Raw genomic sequence first — 21899 nt, 5'->3', positions numbered from 1 at the left:
ATACTTGCGTACTATAGTTTGTACAGATGAACGTGGTTCTCACTCTTGGTGGGGCACGTGGTGAGTTGTGCGTGGATGCCGTGGAGAATAGCATGAGCCTCCACACGCGCTAGGCCTCTGTGGTAGGCTCTCTGCTAGGTCTCAACAAGCCACGTGATAAGATGCATGGATTGAGAGTCCTCCTCCGCCACCTGGATTGAGGCGAGTCACTATGTCACCACGAGGTCAAGGGGCAGAAAAAAAAAATTACTGATGAGTTTATCATTAACTTACATAGCTATAATTAATAATGGTATGATTAATAATAATGATTAAATAGCTTCGACAATACAGATGTCTCGCTTTGCCAGTACAGGAGATATCCTAAGCTTTCTATAAAGGTATAATGTCAGGTTAAGTAAAGGTGAAAAAGTGCCACAGATGCTCTCTCTGCAGCCATCAACAATTGTATTTCGGCTGCCTGTAGTCCCTCCACGCCTTTGTTTTGTCAACCTGATGCTCTGAACAACATGTTTTCAATACTGACCTCTTGTGTCTGAAAACCTTTACAACAGCACTAATAGAAATGTCAATGGAAGTATCTTTATTCTGTCACTAGGTTGTGCAATAGCCTCAGTTTTATGACTTCATAAAAACCACAGAAAAACAACAAATATGGCAGGTCAACAGAGCTGCCAAATAAATCAACAAAAGACTCTATTACAGTAATTCAGACCTTTTGTTATATTGAACCCTGCGCCAATGTATGTATGTTGTACATTGAGAATGGTATAAATATTCCCCCCTGGAATCTACACTCCTGGGTCAATATTTCCTTTAATGTCCAAGAATAAACATTAAACACCACAAGGGGATTTCAAAAGATGAGATGTCTTATTTGTGTTTATGAGTACAATCTCATATTCGGTTGCAATGCAACACATAATGGTTTGGTTTTTATGGCAGGAGGTTGTGTTCTGCAAAGCAGGCAATTTATCAAACGGAGATCCGGCAATTCATTAGTATCCTTCAGAGGATATTTATGGGTTATTATAAAAATATATAATATAATATAATATAACATTACATTATATTATACAGTAATTTAATACATTATATATTTTAATATCAAATGTTGAAGAACTGTCAATGACATCTTCCTCTCCTTAATCATTAAAAATGCCCTGACATAATATAGGCCTATTATACTTATGTATATTATGAAGGTAAAACATTTTGTAATATATTTCATAGCATAGCTAAACTATGGTTCATGCACCTTTATTAAATGTAGAATAATTTGTATAAATACTGTGTGCATAAAAAATTATTTTTAGCTCAAAATATGCCATTTTGATTATAGTAAATTGCGCAGAGGACATACAATAAAATATGAATAAAGCAAACAAACAAAAAGTCATATGTTTCTTATGCTATATATATAACAGTTAGTTCCTCTAACTCACACTATCAGCACTCGGACGCTTCACTGTGTGTATCACTCCGCTTGTGTTCGTGCCATTCTAAACTAAAATGTAAGAGCAGTGCAGATGTGTTAAGAGCTATGTGTCTCTTAACATTTAAAGCCGGTGGCGACAAAAGACTATTTCTGTGTATAATATGAGCCAGTTGGTCACTCAGTGTTTTCATTCATCAGCACTACATGATCGCTCGAATTACTACAACACTAATAAAGCTAGGAAATAGCTTTAACAACATCAGCATTAAGGCTCATCACAGCTGAAAGACAACAGACTGATTAATTACACAAACTCAAGGCGCTTACCTCTTACCGGACTTTCCACATTGGAGAGAAAATACTGTTAAAAATTGTGGTTTCTATAGTGAAAGACTCGTGCGCACCAGCTACCGCTATATATGGAGGAATACCCCCGCTTGGACTGCTATTTTTCCACTGAGAAAATAGGATGCATTTCACCAAAATGACATTATCTTCAGAAAGCTGACTAACAGACTACAGCATCATCAACAGGTGATCGCACATGTTCCATATCTCTCTCTCTCTCTCTCTCTCACACACACACACACACACACACACACACACACACATCCTTGTTTCTCCAATAACATGTTAGAAACAGTCCAAGCTGATATTAGTAGTTCTGAAGTGATGTTTTTGAGAGGCTTGGACGCATCATTTGGTTTGAACCAGCAACAGCAACTTCTTTTCCGTGGCGTAAGAAAGTAGTTCCATGCACGAATGCGTTTTTATGACCGTACTCAGTTTTTTTCTAACATTTTAAAATGTACTTGTTCATTGAACTGTTGTATATAAGCGATATCACACTCGCAATTGTGCTATATGACCCTAAATCAGCACTGCTGTGATTGCCTACGGCCTCGTGTCTGTGGCTGAATCAGGGCTCTTGCTCATGTGATATTGCTTAAATACATATAAAGGTTTTTGAATTCCAAAAACTGTTTTTGCTGGGTCCCAGGAGAGACACAAGAAAGAGATGAACGTGGGGGTAAACTTGCCAGTCGCATTTCGTGTAACATACTACTGCAGCGATGACTGTTTTGATCTTCTTTGTTGTTGTCATAGTGACCCAGATGTCATTACGGATGAGTTGAGAACTGAAACCAAAAGACAGACAGACAGACACACACACACACAGATGCAAGATCACTTCACAGACAACACAGCCAGAATGTGTCTATGTACAGGATCTATCTATCATCTTTCTGTCTGTCTGTCTGTCTATCACTCTTTCTGTCTTTTTTTCTATCAAAAATCAATATATAGAATTTATTCTCCACTTTTGAGAGGACAGATAATACAGTAATGATCCAAATGTGACTTAAGCAGAGTTTGTCGTTTATTCTTATGATCACATGATTTTTATATACCACAATCTTGGGGAAATCTGTTTATGTTCAGTGATCCACAGGATTAAAAAGAAGCCCTTGTATGTGTATAAAGATAATATAGGCACAAACACATATAACTGGGACTTGTATATACAGCCATAGACACAGACAAGCAAAACATATACATCTTTATGTTCACATATACAGTAGAAAGAGGCATACAATTATCTAACCTATGTTTTTTTTTTATATATATAAAAATCATAAAACAAGTGTTTGTTTTTTTTATGTAAAAACCACAAACGAACACAAATTCACACCTGATTTCTTACATCATAGTAATGTAAAATAGCGGATATTTCATATACTGTATTATCCATTGCATAAAGATTCCTAAGGTATTAAAATTGGCTCACGATAAAGGTCTCAAGATAAGTTAAGATGATGCCATTAAGTGCATTTTTTTCTGGTTTTGTTGGAGCCACGTATAGGTTCATAAAACTATTCTTCTCGAATGCGAGCTACAAAAGTCACCGATTATCACAGCCAGTGCTTATCCAAGGTGCTCGGGTGGCTAAAGGCAGTTAGGCAATGATTCCTTTATATACACATTCACTATGGCTTTTAACCTTGACACCCATCACTATGGCAAGTTATCGATATACAGTGGTCCCATAAAGTATTTGGAAACTGAAGCCACACTTATGTATGACTTTTATTGCACATATGAAACCAGTGGCATCTGCAAACAAATGATGCTGCAGCTTTTCTCAGGACTAACTGAAAGTCTCAGGTTAAATACAAGTAGCTGAAGTCTAACTTTTTCGATGTTGAAATACTTTCCGCATTTCCAGCTTAGTATGCATAACTTTAAGTAAGCCATTCATTCATACTTTTCTCGAAATCTGTAAATACTGTGTCTCTGTAGCGCTATCAAAATTCCTGTTTGTTTTGAGCGGCCCGTACAGCATGACACAAAAACATTGACTCAACCAATGGCATGAGTTGGGGGGTGGGACTATCTGTTTGTTCGATCAATAGAAGACCGGAGTGTATTTGGAAGGCAGTTTGAGAAAAAAATAAATTTTTTTGCAATTCTGTTCGGTGGCGTTAGAGGCACAGAAATGACAGACTTTAGCTTTAAGCTCAATTAACAGCATTTATGGCATAATTTATTGCCACAAAAAATAATTTCAAACATAATGGTCTGGTCACTCTCCAATACGCATTAATGAGTTCACACAGCCTTTCGTGTGATGTAAGCGCACTGGCCTGTTCACGCGAGAACTGACAACCAGCTTGCGCTGTTCGCAAGCTTTAATGGTTTTGCTTTAATTTGAACATGCCAACGCAATTATGTCACGCGAGAGGCTGCATGAACTTGGTCCTGTCATGAATGCGCACTGGTGAGTAACCGGAAGTAAACCATTAAACTAAAAAAAGACTTAAATATCAATCTGTTTCACATCTGGAATGGCATGAGGTTGAGTAAATGAGAGAATTTTAATTTGTCGGTGAACTACCCCTTTAATAAAGCTTAACTTGTATTGAACCTGGAACATTTCTTTAACTTTTCTAATCCGTTTTTGCAAAGAAAGCCATTTTCTGAAGTCAGGTCCCCTTATGTTCACACAGGTTTCCAAGGAGAGTAACCACAGGTGTAATACATCACATTCACTACAGACCTGTTCCACTAAAGTTTGACAACCAGAAAATGTCCAAATGCAATTTATCTTCACTTGGAACAGTAAATCTATTGTTTCATAATTTCAAACCTACCAAACCTTTTTTTGTGAAATGTTTTGCTTGACAAGTGTGCATGTGCTATCTTTCTTTAGTTATTTTTGTTATCTGATGCAATGACACTTGTACATTTCAAAGTGTGGCATAAGTGTCCAAACAAATTTTGTGGCCACTGCATGTCACTTTGCTCAAAATCTCCCTGAATTTAAGCTCATGGATCATTTCCCATCTGGGACTACATTAACCACCACTTGGTAGGATGCTTTACTCATCCAGAAAGCTGTCTTTAAAGCCAAAGCAGTCCCGTGAACTCTTATAGGTCCTTTATCAAAGGCAACAATAGTGTTCTTCACGCCTTGGTCAAGTCCAGCAAGACAGTGTGTCACAATGCAGATATCATCAGCAGCTTTTAACAGAGGATTTGGAAACATCTGAGGTCTTCATGATCACACTGGCTCGTTTCTCATGGACAGGGGCCTGACCAGATGGTCCTGGGCTGTGGGATGGGGGGAAAGATGAGTTTAGGATGTTCCATGGAGTCCCACCTGTGAAAGCGGGGTGTAAAGATGAAGGCACTTGGTCTCGGACAGTGGTTATCTTGAAGTTGGGTTTGTCAGAGGAGATGAAAGAGGACATGCTGGGCAGAGGCATCCTCATCATTGGCGGCTTCTTGTCTTCAAGTCCAAACAGTAAGGTCTGAACGTGCTGCAGGAAAGAATAGAGCCACAGTGATTATCACATGCAAAAGGACACAATAAACATCAGATGTCACCACTAATTCTGAAATCATCATTTAACATTTTTATCTTAAGCAGAATTCAGTTCCCTTGGACTAATGTTGGAGATTTTGTCTTGAACAAGAGTACAATGTGGAGGAAATCTGAACCTGCAACTTTTCAGTTTCCAACCTCGCTCATTAAAGTCAACATAAATGTGTAACACAGAGAAACCAATTTATTCCTCCGCCTTTTTCTCCTTAAGCCATGCTTATACTTTCACCTGGTAGTGATGTCCAGGTCGTGAACGAATCGTACTTTTGAACTGGTTCTTTTCAGTGAACCAGTTGAAGCAGTTAACCAAATCGGACTGAATCGTTTGAAACAGTTCACGTCTTGAGTCAACACTGATCCACAAGTTACTCAATCATAACTCACTCTCGGATGAGCCTAAAAGCTCCTTCTCGAACTGAGCCGAAAACCGGGAGTAATATGATCCTAGAACTGGTATTATCCGCTTTTCCTAACTATTCTTTGCAATGAACCGCTCCAACTTGTTCACAAATCGGACTGAATGCTCCGGATGCAACAGTTCTCAAGTCAACAGTACACTGAACAGAGAATCGCCTTTTTATCGGAGGTGTGCGACACACTGAGAACTGACGAGCTGCTGATACTGAGCATGCGTGGGCCATATGATAAAGGTGGGGTGAAATGTTTGTTTCTGGCGTATTTTGCTGAACAGCAAAACGTATAACAAATAAAACATGCTGGAAATATGTGTATGACTTCATTGTATGACCGTCTTATCGATGTATGATGATCGCAGCAGTTCTCATCTCAACAGTACGCTGACTCAGTTGCGACACCTCTCGAAACAGTACACTGAACTGAGAACAGTCTCTTACGGACATGTCTGAAGAACCAGTGAGTGAGCTGCTGATGTGAGCATGCGTGTCCCGAGGGTTTGATGAAATGTAAGTTTCTTTAATAACAAATAAAACGTACTGGAAATATGCTTACGTCTTGATTTTGTTTTATAAATAGCATTTAATGAAAGCATGCTAAAACTTCAGCTGATAAATGAAAATGAATTTTACTACGCATTGAGCTGGATCATGGTTTCTATATAAAAAGGGGGAGTTTAGATTAGTTTATTTTCTTTGTATGCTGTGAACACAGAAAATCTCCGCGTTTGTGCATCACTGACTGTATTGGGTGCTTTACGTGCAAAATAGAGTAAACATATTCAAAACCTAATAAATATTGGTCAGTCGTTTTCAATGGACAGGATTGCTGAAGGAATTACTGATTACAAATAAACATCCTTATTAATAACTCAAAAGAAAAAGAGTAATATTCCGCAATATGTGCCCACTTTATTTGAGTGTTTAAGCGTCTATTCCACAATGCCGGGTTGATAGCGTTACATTCTAGTGACGTCATTATGCGATGACGTAAAAGAATGGTTGAATCGTTTCATTGAAACGAACCGTCCGAAAGAACCGCTTCGCAGAAAAGAATCAGACTTCCCATCGCTATTACCTGGCATAGCAACGCATGCGTCCTGTGCGCGCGCAGCTCTCGGCGGCCCGAGGCGTTTATACTTACAGTATGTGCTGTCAGGTGCTCACTGCACTGCACTTATGTAAACAAAGACTTTTTTAAGCACACACCAGATTCGAATGGGTGAAGAGGTACATTAACACTTAAAATTCGTTCTGTTACTCACACAACACTATCGCATGGCTTCAGATGAATTGAAATAAAGTGCATGAGTTGAATGGTGCTTTTATAGCTTGACAAGTCACAATCACGATCCTCTCAATCCTTTAATTTTGTGTTTCACATATTAAAAAACACTAGTTTTGTACGAGGAGGGTGAGTAAATGATGGCAGAAATTCTTTTTTTTTTTTTTTTTTTGGTGAGCTACAGTATTATGTATTAACATTGCTCTTGCAGCAGTATCACTTATTATTTGTTCTATTTTTTCAGATGTTTTAAAAGCATATAGGCATTATTAAAAATTGTTTGTATTTATGTAACACAGAAAGCATACAGAAAATAACAACAATTTAGTCCTATTGACAAAGTTGATTTAGATAATTTTTTTTTAATGAAGAGTGTATCTCTGCATTGTTCAGCAAAAAAGTGAAAACTGAAAGAGTGCATTTTATTGTAATTTTTTTAATAAAACTTTTTTCGTGACAAAGTTACAAAAATATTGCATTTACTTTTTTAAAAGTATTTTTTTATAATAAAAAATTTGAAATGTGACCTTTTTTTTCCCTGATGACTTTTTGATCAAATTACGGGGTGGGGATTATTTTTTGTCTAGTTTCTAGAGGGTTGTGTGACAAAACAATAATTGAGAACTACTGGCCTAAATTATGAAAATAATTGATAAATCAGATTAAAAAGCCTTATTTTATTTCCTATATTTTATTAAAATCAATTTACTTAAAAAAAAAAATTCAAATGAGTTTTATTATGTAAATGCATGAAATTAATTGTCGATTATTTCCATTATCGATTTTAGCGATTAGTTGTTGCAGCATTAATTCTTATAAAAATAATGTCATAAAATTAAGTTTCAATTACATGACAACTGTAAATAGAGACCATAATTCCATGTGTGCAACCTGTCATCCAACACCAAATGAGAAATAGTGCTAAAACAGTTGCATGTATTGGATTGAAGCATAATGTAGATCTGTTAGAAAACTGAATACTGATAGAATCTGGGAACATATCTCAGAAATATACACTTCCTTCTGTTTAAATAATGATTAATCTGTTTTCTGAAAGCAAAAAAAAAAAAAAAAAACTCAGTCTATCACCCACATCTACATACATATTGATATTATACACTTATACTCTCATTCACAGACCAACAGGGGCTCCACCGCACAAGTGTGCACATTCACCACGCTCGGCTGCATTTCCTCTCTGACACTAAACTTCATGCCTTTTGTAATTGTTTTCTCCCAAAAGAACTAAAGTTCCTGTAAAAAGCTCACTACACACCTCTTTATTGTGTTTAGACTGATAACTGACACATAATCCAGTCTGTCAAACAGCACTTAAAATCAATGAATATTTATAGCTTCTATTGTTTACACTGACAGAATTATGGCGACCATCAGATTATCATCAAACTACACGGTCCGCTGGCTTCCTGACGCCACATGAGGACAAAAACTAAAGACACAAACAGAGGGGGCAAGAGTTATAGAGCTTCATTTAAAGTTTAATGAGTGTCTCCATCTAAAATCGCATGTTCACTTATTAGGTAAACACTAAGAAAAAAGTATGTTTTAAAATCCTGCCATGAAGTTTGTTTTTTGCTGATCTGGTGGACAAAAGTTTTCCTCCCTCAAAGCAATAAATGACCTTTTAATCAACCCATCAAAGCCAAGGGTCCTCCAGAGCTGCAGCAATTCTACAGTTGAATCAGACATTCAGTCTTAATAGTTTTCTAACAAGCTGCAACACATTTGCTGGAATTTAGCGAGATGGCTCACGTCACTGCGTGTTCTTTCTCTTGTTTTTCCTGTCTTGTTTTGCATCAGAGCTCTGAGGTACAGGAACTGAAAATAGGGGGTTGAGAGTGTCTACGGTTTAAGATTTACCCAGACACACACTGGAACTCGCATATGTGGACACACATTGTGCGCTTGCAAATGGGAACTGGGAAAAACCAAACATTACAAACATAAAACATTAAATCACAAGACCTGGTGATTTCAAGACCCCATGAAATCAAAATTGGAGTCTTGAGGCTTTTAGTTCATATCTATTATCTTTGTGGCCATTTATATACTAATGTCCTCCTGAATGTTCACAACATTATATTTTTGCAGATATATACACATTTACAATTAACCGTCTTTCTTTTACAGGAAAACAGACCAAAATATTGATGACTCATCTTGCACTCAGGGGTGTATCCAAATTTTTGTCTTAATACCACCTGGCACCAACTACCCACTGAGCGAACAGTCTGATTCTGGAAGTAAAAACTGCATAATTGTTTTCCCCATGGTGAATTGAAATAACTATATTTTTTTAAAGACAGACCTACGGTGAGCTCCGAGGTTGTTAATCAATAGTATATATGTCTATTGAAGCCATCAGTCCACGTTATTTCGAACATTTTTCAACAATCGTGTTTAATACAGCAATTTCTGGTGAAGAACTACACTACACAGCATCCTGAAGAGAAAGATCCTCCAATCAGAAAATTGCGGCCATTGAAGCGCATCTAAAGTGCTCTGCAGTGACTGCCCACTACTATAATGCAATCTAGCTTTCCTACAAGCTTAAACAACTTGTATGTTTGCAAATATCTGAATTCATATATCTCAATATATTGTTTCTACACTTATAATCAACAACTTTAAATCAATAGTTTGAAATATTTCCATAGTTTTTCATTTGATTACATCATTCGCAATGCTTCATGGGATTGTAGTCCATGCCCTCATGAAAGACGTTAAGTACACAGTCTTGTACTATTCAGATTCAAGTTTGTATGTTGTTCACCTTGAAGCTGGTCGGTTCGGCTCATGGTTTAGAACTCTTCTATGAAGAATTCTATAAATCCCTATAGAAAGAATGGACAGGAAAAAGAATTCTGGTACCAAGATGGATGGAAAAAAAGACAGGCAGTACCAAAAGTACTTATCATGTAAAAAGTAAGAACTTGTGCAGCTTTGTTAAACCTGTCTGGCACATTCCAGCCTGTGACTGTATTTCTTCAATTGCATACGTGTTAACATTAGAACAAGCACTGACAGCTTTTGATAAATTTGACCCTCAGACTAGCAGTGAAAAAAGCTTGCTCTGCAAAATTCGAAAGATGGCACAGAAAAACTGTTACTGACTCGCGCTCAACAAGATTCTTTTCAAATTGTTGCTGCAAATTACTGCCAGTAATGACAGTAGTTGACCTGAAAGAGAAAAGTGACTGTAGAAGAAGACAGTTTACACTGTCTGCCGAGTGCCTTGCGACAATGATGACAGTGCAATGCTGAGAGAAAATGGTTTGGATATTAGTGTGAGTTCAGTTCAGTTGTTCTGATTGAAGAACTTAAACAAGTCTGAAGCATTGCAGTAAATGGACAAATGAACAAAAGAATTCTGTGTATTGCTTTGAAACACCTGTTGAAAGCACCTGGTCTCAGACTCGTGTCAGTATACCTAAATTTTTGCAAAATGATTTTTACGTGTTTTGTTGTATGTATCACAGCTGATTCATGGTGAAATGAACACTAGAGGCACTACAACAACAATGATTTTTATTCACTTTCACACAAATCACACTTAAAACAGCAGATTATCTGGTCATAAGCACTTACTTTTCACCCTGTTCCTCACACAATGCTATCTTTTGACATCTAAACACTTTTACTATAGCGCATGACTTGTAAGGCGATATATTTTAAAGTTTACATTGCAGAACTAACTACATTTACAAGCTTGTTTGAGTGTGTTCAAATTGTGTTGTAGCTCAACTGATAGAGTGTTGCACTAGCAGCGTAAAGGATCAGGGTACGGATACCGAAGAGCATATGCGAGTCAAAAGTCTCACAGAAACACCAAAAATGACATATTTGCTTCAGCACATTTGCTTTTTCTGACACTATTGGTTAGGTTTAGGTTTAAGGTAGGGAGTAAGTTTTGTTGATTTAAAACTCAATAGAGCATTAATCTTAAAAACATCATCTGCTTGGGAGAACACTAAACTCACTTTTAGCACCACACAGTGGACATTTCTCCTCAAAACTGCCATGATACGTGTTACAAACCACGTTATGTCATTTTGCAAAAATTATGCCACAGTCACATAATTTTCATGAGATCAGGCTGGTTTTATTTGTTCCTTAATGCGTTCCTTAAAAATTACTATCACTCATCAATTGTAGTGTGCAATAATTTGCAATGCAAGTATCACTATTACATTCGCACAAGCTTATATTGAGGGATTACCCCAAGTACTAAACTTCCTGCATCATTTGTGCTGTGGATAACACCTTAAACCATGCCACTTGTTGAGGAGAGGTGTACTATTGTGTCTTTTAATTGACTGTCCACAGGTGGGTGATAAAACAGGCTAAAAAATCATTCCAGAGGTCCAGAATACCACAGAGACTTGGAGTAGGCTCTTTTGACATTGAATCAGTAAGAAACGACCCAGAGCAGCCTAACAACCACCTAGCAACCATCCAGAGCATCTTAGAAACCACAGCACAACGTGCCAAAAAACACTTGGAACAATTTAAAAACTATACAGTAACAGCACGAGCAACCACTCAACCCTTCTTCAAACAAGGTAAAAATCGAGTTTCATTGTCAAGACTGCTTCTTTTTTCACAGGAAATAGTTTGGATGAGTTTGACATGTACCTCTTTGGAGTCTTCCTCACTTTGGACGCTGTCTGTATCGCTCTCTGCTGGAAAGTAAGAGAGAAAACAAAGTGGTCAGACTGATTCATCAGGGATTTCCTGACAGACAGGTTGTCGAACGAAATAATAAGTTCAACCGGTGCGCTGTTAAAGGGATAGTTCACCCAAAAATGAAAATTCTCTCCTCATGCTGTTACTCTTTTAGTGTTTGAATAAAGAAAATAATTTACTTTGGGGGTATTAAACCCTTACATGTTTGGAGTTGACTGACTGAAGTTCCCTGCCAAATATAAATGATAAAAATCCGCAGCATTGTGTTTGTGATTGCCATGAATGACTCGAAACTTGAGCAAGACATTTCATGCACACACTTTCACCCCCAGGGACTTCAGGGAAAAAGAAGATTGTTGTTGACTGAAAAACATGGAACAAAAGGACATGAGTCAACATTCCAGTCTGCGTACAAACAGACTGACAAGTGCTATGTAACCATGATTTGGTTTGGATCCTATCCCATAAGACCCGTTTCTGTTCACAAGACTCCATAAGAACCGTAGCGCTACCAAAACCAGTTTTAAGAAGCCATGCCCACAATTAAAAAAATAAATGCTCAAAGTTCACCTTAACTATATTAGTTTACATGAACTAACAATACTTTTGCAGCATTTATTAAACCTGTATGGTACAGTATAGTGTTACAGCCCTGGGCGTGATGCTATTTTGTCCACCAGATGGTGTAGTCATCCAAAAGCTTTGTGAATTGCAGAAGGCTGGGTTTAATACTAAATATACAGTCAGCATGCACAGCTAAGTAGTCTCTGGCACCAAGTTTTACTGAAGGAGCGCCACTCTGCTGACATGCACATAAAAGCGCGCAGAGGCTCGTGGTGCGCTGCTCAGCGCAATATGTGGTCGCACCACACAAACTCCATCTCAGATGTAGATGATCAATAGTTCGGTCTGCCTATAACATGCATTGAGAACGGCTCCGGACAAGCATTTTACCAGATGTTGAATGAGAAGCGTATTACACTACTGTGAATTAGCCTACAAACAAACACTCAAACACAAAATTCCTGGAGTGCTCAGTACCGGACTTTCAAAATAAAAGCCTTAAGAAATTACAACTGAAATGTATTACCAATGTATAGTAATATTATTATTATTATTATTATTATTATTATTATTACAAATTACAATAAAAACAAATTGGGTTCCAAAAGTTACTGTGTGATTGAAAAGTGGATTGATATACTAATAAAACTAAAATAACATAGAGAAAGAGAGAGAGCGAGAGGGAGATCTGAAACCATTTACAAGTCCAGATACAAGTTAAAATGTGTAAAGAGAACTGGCTTCTTTTCTACTGAAGACTTTCACTGGAATTACTGTTATTTTTGCTGCTGCATCTTGCAGACTAGTTAAAGTTTTGCACATGCACTTATGTCATTGTTTTTTGTTTTCCTATTTTAAATGAAATAATGTATTGTTCGAGGTTTTTGTTTATTTACACAAAGAGTACACCCAATCAGTTCCACACAGTGAATTCTAGATGTCCTAAACTCGTTAATAAAAAAACAACACTGGTATCGGATCAGGATCAGTATCAGAGGATACTGATAGTTCAGGTATCGGAATCGGATCAGAAGAGGAAAAAATGGTATCGTTCCATCCCTAGTTGTGTGTTAATCATCAGAAGAGTAGCGCATATAATCCACAAAGTCAAGGAGTCCTTGAGCGTTTTTACCAAACCCTGAAGCAGTTATTGCGGGTGTACTGCACTGAGCTTAACAAAGACTGGGAAGAGGGACTTCCGTGGTTAATGTTAGCCGCGCAAGAAGGCTTTAGCCCCAATGACTTGGTGTTTGGGCATAAGGTGAAGGGTCCGTTGACTGTTCTGCTAGATGACTTAGTAAAACCTGAATCGCCTGTGAACCTGTTGGAATATGTTAATGGATATTGATGCAAATTTTAGCAAAGCCCAATCAAAAATGAAAGCCTGGTAAGATCATTGGACTGAGTGCAGGGAATTTAGCCCTGGTGATCAAGTGCTTGCTTTGTGCCCTGTTACAGGTTTACCCATTTTAGCACAGTTCGCGGGTCCATACAACAATGTTCGTTAGGTCTCCGAACAAGATTATGTAGTTTTGATCCCTGACCGTAAAAAGTCTACGCAACTCTGTCTTGTAAATCTGTTGAAACCTTATTACAGCCGTGTGTCCAGGTCAGATGCCACTGTCCATAGTGCTGAAGTGAAGTCTGTTGTGTTGGTCACAGGGATTGAGTCCATTTCTTTTTCACCTATGGTGGCAGCTTGTGTTGAGGAGGAGAGTGTTCCTGATAACGGCGTTCAACCTTGGCTTCATAGTTAAGAGAAAATGGAAGAGATGGAAACTATGTTTGGGCATTTGCCGGAGGAAAATCTCATTCAATTAAAATCTCTTATGTCTGAGTTTCCATCACTCTTTTCAGATATGCCCTCGCGTACTGCTTTATTAGAGCATGGTATAGATGTGGGAGATTCTCAGCCTGTCCGGCAGAGATTTTATTGCGAAAAAAAAAAAAAATCCTGGAGACTGAAGGCAAATATCTTTTGGATAATGGCTTGGTGAAACCTTCCCATTCAAATTGGGCATCACCTTGTCTGTTAGTTATTAAACCGGATAATACCTTTTAGATTTTGTACAGACAACAGAAAGGTGAACGATGTTACAAAGACTGATTCTTTTCCACTTCCACGCATGGAAGATTGTATGGATCACGTAGGTTCATCTAGGTTTGTAACAAAGACGAGCTCCTCAAAAGATATTATCAGGTTCCTTTAACCTCGCGTGCTCAGAAGATTAACGCCTTTATAACACCGTCAGGATTATATTCCTATACCATGATGAGTTTCGGTCTTCGGGACGCGCCTGCAACCTTCCAGTGCCTGATGAACAGGGTAGTCACAGGGCTGGAAGGATGTGCTGTTTATCTGGACGACATTGTAGTGTAGAGTCAAACATGTGAGGAATATCTTTGCCGTTTACGTGCACTGTGCGAGTCTGGCAGAAGCAAACCTGATGGTTAACCTGGCGAAGTGCGAGTTTGCAAGTGTCATAGTAACCTTTTTGGGGAAGGTAGTAGGTTAAGGGGAATTTGCGTCCTGTGTGTGCCAAAGTTTTGGCCATTGACAGATTTACTACTACTACTGAAAAAGAACAAATGCGATTTTTAGGAATGGTAGGTTACTATCGCAATTTTTGTGCTAACTCTTCAACAGTGGTAACTCCGTTAACTGATCTTCTGAAAGCCAAAAACTAATTTGAGTGGTCTCAAAATTGTTAGTGCGCATTTGAAAGTGCAAAACTTCTGTTAAGCACTGCACCTGTTCTGGCTGCGCCTCAGTGGGATCGGCCCTTTCAAATTCAATTAGATGCCAGCCAGGTGGGTGCAGGTGCATTGTTACAACAGAAAGAGGACAATGGGATTGAGAAACCAGTAAGTTTCTTTTCAAAGAAATTTAATTAAACTACTCAACTACTGTTGGCATTGATTTGGGCACTTCAGCATTCTGACGTGTGTGTGGGTGGAGGTTCTGTGCCTGTTGTGGTGTTTTCTGACCACAATCCACTCCCATTCTTACATTCTTTGCAAAGCCCAAATCAGCGCCTTATTCTTTGGGCTTTGTTCATATGGCCGTATAGTTTAGAGATCCGTCATATTCGGGGGATGGACAATGTTATTGCAGATACGTTGTCCCGTTCCCTGACTAAATGATGTTTCCAGTTTGTCTGTCTTCTCTCTCTTCTCTCCTTGCTTTCCTATGTCCTATTTGTTCAGCTTTTTTTTCAAGGTGCCAGAAATTGCTAAGGATGGGGTTGTGGATTGGCGATTGGTTGGAGTGGACTGTGTTGACGTCAGCTGATTGAGAGAGTGTTCCGGCGACTGCAAAAACGGCTTAAATTTTCATTGGATGAATGGTCGTATTAAAAAAATTAGTAGATTTATGTTTGTGGATTTAAGTATGGTTTTTTTTTTGTTGTTTTTTTTTTGGTAGGTATCCTTTTTGAGGAGCCTCTGTTTTAAGGGAGAAGGTGTTACACACCTGGCACCAGCACCTGGATCTGCTTTTTGGATTTATGTTTTTTTTTAATTTATTTTTTTTATAATTAATAAACATTTATATTTTGTTAAATTGTATCCACATGTGGCCTCCCCTTCATGTTACTCTGAGCCGGGTGGTTTGTAACAATAGCCATATGGCAACAATTTATTTTTCTTTCGCTTTCAGGAAAAACTATAACATCATGCATTGTTGGAAATAAAACAGCAGGTCTTTAAAGTAACAATAATATGCTGTTTTTAAGCCACATGACATTTTATTTTGTCTACCCTGTGCTGAAGTGCTCCATAAATTGATTGCTCTATGAAACACATTTCGGTATATTTCTTCTACATCATGATTTTCTTGCTGCATCTCTGAGAAGTTAATTAGATGTTGTTGTTAACTGGTCACCTTAATCTAAGTTTTACAGAAAATTGAGAAATTATGAATGTTGCCATTTGGCAATGCTGTACCACAATGAATGAATTTTGACTTTTTTATTTATTTTTTTATTTTTTTATTGTGGCATTAATTATATTATTACCTTTATTTATTTGGAAGTGTTTCCCATAATATAATTGCATGTGTGCATACATAACAAAACAAATAAGAATAGCAATTTATATGGAAAGAAGAAGAATGCACAGTTAGCTCGTCCGAATGACAACAGTGAGGGTGAGCTAGGCTTTAGTGACACTAAAAATGACATCAATAATCAACAATATCAAAGAACGCATGATAATTATTCATAGTTATAGAAGTTCCAAGTGTATAAATACATTCAATGAGAAATTTAATTAATTGTTTTAATGAAAAACTAGTATTTGGACCAAAAGTTATTTTTATTTTTGTTATTAGATCTGTTATGTCAGAAAATCTAATTAGACATTTTTTCAGCTGTTGGAACACAATGCATCCCATACAGGGTTTAATCTTAATTACTGTTAATTTCTAGAAAACATTAAAAGTTGCATATGTGAACATTAGTTAATGCATTATGAACTAACATTGGCTAATAATGAACAATAGTCTTTTTATACAATAAAATTAACCAAGATATTATAATATTCTTGTAAATATTGTAAAAATGTATTGTTCGTTGTTAGTTCATGACACCACATTCATTAACTAATGTTAACAAAAGAACCTTGTGTGTAAAGTATTTATTTAATGAACATTAAGTGATGATCTGATAAACATTATACAATTTAATAATGTTTGACGAGTTCACTGATTCATATAGTCCTGGAGCGCATCAAGGTAAATGTATTTGGAGAACTGTGATTATCCATAACAGAAGGGCTCGAGCACAGGACAGGGCATGAGCTCTGAGATTGGCCCCCTGCTCTAGGTTGAAAAGACTTGCTCTAAGCAGAGAAGAATAACTATGTTACAATGAGCACTGTTGGTAAACTGTATCATTTTGTACTTTCCAAGGAAGTCATTTGCAATCCTTGCTCGTAACTTTCTCCCACAGGGGACGGAGTACAACAGCAACACTTGTAAGGAAATGCCCCAGCTGGAATATAATCTCAGATCTTGTTGTTTACCACTTCATGCTTTATACAGTGAGCCGAACGAATTCTTATCGTATCATGTAGTTATGATATTTGTGGACCCGTAACTAGCAACCACCCAGGACACCTTAGCAACTGCACAGCAATGCATTAAAAACGAGAAAGAACACTGTGGCAACTGCATCGCAATGCCCTGACAACCACCCAGAACACCCTAGTACCATCGTGACTGAGAGCTTTGAGTTTTCTTCGTAAAATGTCAAAATTTAGTAACTCAAAATGAGAAGCTATGCTACAAATTTCACCCATTATACCATAAAATACACAACTATGTCAGGCTTCCAAAACATTACGAAGGCTCATTTTTACTTTATGAGGACAAGCATACGCAGGTGTGAAAGTGAACTGTGTTCGCACCTCACCATTACTCATTAACAGAGGTACGGCTGCCATGACACACAGAGAGCGTGTCCGTGAGACGCGTACAGCTGGATGGGCTGATCACTAATGGACATTGAACAACTCAGTGAACGAACACGGTCTACATAGTTCTCACTGTTTCAAGCATTCACGATCTGAGATGAATGTGAAATTGTCTTGAGAGTGAATTGAGTCAAGAGTCAATTGGCTTGAAGATCTCAAAAAAGGGGAACAGTTAGGAGCTATGTGCACTAAAATGACGTTGTCTAGATCAAGTCATGCTTTTTTTTTGCAGACAAGGAAGATAAAATCTGCCAACTCTGGCCAATGAAAACCAAACAACAGAGCTTCAAACTTAAGCAAAAAAGCCCAATTTTATTTTTTTATTTATTGAGCTTTGCCTTTTATTGTAGCAAATGTGGAGAGATTTCAGCAATTGACAAGGGGAGGAATGGGATCAGAACATGACGTGGGCCGAATTCAAACCAACAGATTCTGCATAGGGCCGGGCAATAGGATGATGTAATCAGACAATAATGAAGACTGACAAGTACCCTAACGATGACTGCAACAGGAGTGTAGGCATGAAAGGGCCCACTCAGTATCTTTGACTTTAAATTTATACACTGAAAAAATTATTTTGTGGTGAAGTCAATACTGCTGAAAAGATTAAGTACATTCTACACTGAAAAATTTGTTTAAAAATAATTACAAATATTTAGTAAATTCTACATTTGTACTCAATTCAAACATGCAAAAATTAATGCTCTAGCTTATACTGTAAGTAAATATTATTTATGAGTGTTTGTCATCTTTACAATGCTTCATCATCATGTATCAGTCCTAAAGTAGAAAACCTTATTATATTAATTTGCTAATTTGAGTAAATTTCAGAGGCAAATAAAATAAGTATATTTTACTTAAAGGTGCAATATGTAACAATTTTCATGAAATATTCACCTTTTTTTTGCCAATGTGTGAACGGCTTGTAACGCAACTTAAAAAATGAGCCCTTCCCGGACTTCCTAGGTTGCCTATTAAAGCCTGTAGACTAATTTTCATTCGAAGGGAGCGGGTCGCTTTTGCTGGGAAAATCCAAAGGATGTGATGTTTATGCGCACTCCCGAGAGCCTTGTCTCAGACAGTAATAGCTTCTCTTCCACTATTCAACAGCGACAACAAACTGCAACACTAGGTAACGTTATCTTAGAGATGGAATCCAGTAAACGTGCGGCTCCCAGCACAAGCAAAAAAAAAACAAACAAAAAAAAACATTTATCTACTGAATCCCGTCTGGCTAAGCGGGAACATGATCGTGGTCGAGTGAAAACTAGAGTGAACATCGGCAGGACATTTGATTCCTGGAGGGACCTTTGTTTGATTTTGGGGATCAAAACCAACCCTGAATTGGCATTCTTCTTATTGGACAGGTAAGCTTACATAACTGCAAAGCATGTGAAATATAGTGCCATAAGGACTGATCTGTGTAATTTTAGCTGAACTACAATAACACATGAAATGAATGCTAGACAATGTTCAAGATAATGCAAAAAGACCCATTCATTAGTGTAACGTAACTTGGTTATACAGAAAATATATACAATCTATTATTATAAAATAATAGCGCATCGATATATCAAAATGACAGTTGTGATGGAATCACATCAATACTGAATTGTGTCAACATATTTATAATGTACAGTCTATTTTATACACAGCTACTGTCATCATCCACCAGATTTAGCTAACAGCTATTGATAAAGCTGGCTAGCTAGCTAATGCCGACATAGGCTATCGTATAAATGCAGTCAATGTATCATGCAAAGAAAAGTGATTACTTTAAACTACAGTCTCGCATAGTCAGACCTATATCCACACTTTGTTTTAGCCCTGTTCCAGCACTGGAGAGTCAAATATAATATACAGTCTCAAAGTTTGTAGTAAAACAATCATAACTGTGTAATTTTAATTATGCTACCTCATCTGTCATCATGATGCCGGTGAATCACGTTCAGTCTCTTTATACGTTACGTCATTGTTTTGGCCGATGCTCGCTCGCGTCCCTATGGAGTGTGTGCGCGAGCATGAGCAACAGGTAGCTGACTGCAGTTCACTTAACGGCCACAGGTGTCATTAATAACAAGGGTTTCTGAATCTTACATACTACACCTTTTACTTAACTTTTTGAAGCTGATATTCCCAGAATGCACCTGGGTTGAGTAATTAATGCGCTTGCATGGTTTCACTGTTTGCAAGTATATTTACACAAGTATTATTATGGGTGATTTTGTTGTTGCATTTGGGAACTTCTTGTTGTTGTGAAGTCTGAAGTTCATTTTCTATTTTAAATTACCCGTTCATGATCCCAAAATATTATCTGTTGATTTTTACTCTCTTCGTGTTTTGCGCACAAAGTGTTGAGGTCTGCGTGCGCAGCTCTGCATTCAGTTTCTATTGCCAGTAAAACAAGGTGATGTTGTCTAATAGACTACATGGCATGCATTAAATTTATTTTATATATCATGTGGTACATGATTACATGTGTTTACAAGGATAGTTTAAAATATGAAGTGTTCTAATAAACTGTTTGTTTCAATTTTATTCAAGTACCATGTACATCAGATTTATAAGTAAAAGTACAATTACATTTATGCATTTGGAAGACGCTTTTATCCAAAGCGACTAGTGCCCTTATTACAGGGACAATCCCCCCGGAGCAACCTGGAGTTAAGTGCCTTGCTCAAGGACACAATGGTGGTGGCTGTGGGGATCGAACCAGCAACCTTGTGCTTACCAGCTCTGTGCTTTAGCTCGCTACACCCACTAGATTTTACTTATTTAAAATTTACTTCAAAAATACTGTGCACAAAAAAATTGCTAAATAAAAATGAAGTAAATCTTACAAGAGTATCTTTTCATGTATTTACAAAATAGTTAAAAAAAAAAAAAAAAGCATAAATTCTGATTTCTGACAGTCTGTTCTCAAACAAGTTTGTGAAACTGAGAAAATAAATGAATAAATGGCAGTCAATTGACAGTGCAAGCATGGCAAAGAAAACAATAGCTTTGAGCTTTTTTTTTAATTTAAATTTTTTTATAAATGACAATTGGACAAAAGAATTGGTAAAATCATTCATGAACATTGTCATGAGGTGTGCAAAACAGGACATCTCCCTTCGAGAGCACAGAGCGACTGATGAGGAACAAAAGACAACTCAACGGACTACTCAAACTCATTGCAAGATACTGTATAACCCCAGCTTTAAAAACAGACTACAGACAACTCGTGAAAATGCAAACAAACAATTCACTTTTGATTTAAAAAAAAAATCTATTTTGTGCAAGATGCATTTTTTATGTGATATGATTTTTGTGTTTCTGTTTTTGTTTTTTTAGTTTTTTTTTGATTGTTTAAATTGTGTAGTTTAGTGCTTTTCACATGCTGCAAAAAAATTGCTCAACCATTTTTTTAGGCCCACCCAAAACTCATTTTCTGGCTACGCCACTGTTTCAATGGTATCCGCAAACAGTCACTGACTGACGTAAATCTCTAAAAGTGATTCAATGACGTCAGGGCCATTTCATGACTGGCTTATGAGGCGCATGTTATTGTTGACGTTACCAAGGTCGCCATTTCCTCCTCTGATAAGAGAATCTCTGACACCATTACTGTAAACAAAAATATATTTGACCGCTCAATGCTGCGATTGACCAGTCAGATTCAAGAATTACAGAGAGCCGTGTAATAATGTTGTATTGCTCATAGAACTATGTGCCAAAGTGTGTGTGTGTGTGTGTGTGTGTGTGTGTCAAACCAACCTCCATATGAGGAGACAGGGGAGATCTGTAAGGGGTAAGGGTCGCTGGAGGTCACGGCCTGCTCCTCGTTTTCCGTCACCACCTCAATGGTCTGACACACATCGGGCAGATCGTTGATGATCAGGTTATCGTCTGCAGGGCTCTGCCCACCAATGTCTGAGGAACACAAACAGGGAAGAGAGAGTGAATATGGAGAACACTGAAGTGGGAAGTGAATGTTTCTTAAGGGGATGTACCATTTTTCACTGAAAATCAAAATTCTGTCATTATTTATGTGCACCCTCATGTCGTTCCAAACCCGTATGATTGACTTGCTTCCATACAACACAAAAACAGACATTTTGAAGAATGTACCGGTCGCTCTTTTCAATGCGATTA

General features: G+C 37.5%; 1 protein-coding gene across 4 annotated transcripts in view; it reads right to left on the bottom strand.

The window, feature by feature from the left end:
* Positions 1-2797: 2797 nt before the first annotated feature.
* The window catches only part of irf2b (interferon regulatory factor 2b), a 33247-nt gene continuing 14145 nt past the window's right edge, over positions 2798-21899 (bottom strand). For 2 of the 4 annotated variants that reach the window (XM_051658590.1, XM_051658588.1), the window contains exons 7-9: positions 21522-21677; positions 11679-11725; positions 2798-5259 (exon numbers count right to left, since the gene is read on the bottom strand). In XM_051658590.1, coding sequence (XP_051514550.1) covers positions 4954-5259; positions 11679-11725; positions 21522-21677 — 509 coding nt within the window. In that variant the 3' untranslated portion in view covers positions 2798-4953. The remainder of the gene's footprint in view (positions 5260-11678; positions 11726-21521; positions 21678-21899) is intronic. The other 2 variants (XM_051658589.1, XM_051658591.1) reach the window with 2 other exon arrangements.

The sequence above is a fragment of the Myxocyprinus asiaticus genome, chromosome 27, assembly GCF_019703515.2.
Source record: "Myxocyprinus asiaticus isolate MX2 ecotype Aquarium Trade chromosome 27, UBuf_Myxa_2, whole genome shotgun sequence".
Classification (NCBI taxonomy): Eukaryota; Metazoa; Chordata; class Actinopteri; order Cypriniformes; family Catostomidae; genus Myxocyprinus; species Myxocyprinus asiaticus.
Note: the sequence above shows the minus strand (reverse complement) of the source record. Positions and strands in the feature narration are given on the sequence as shown.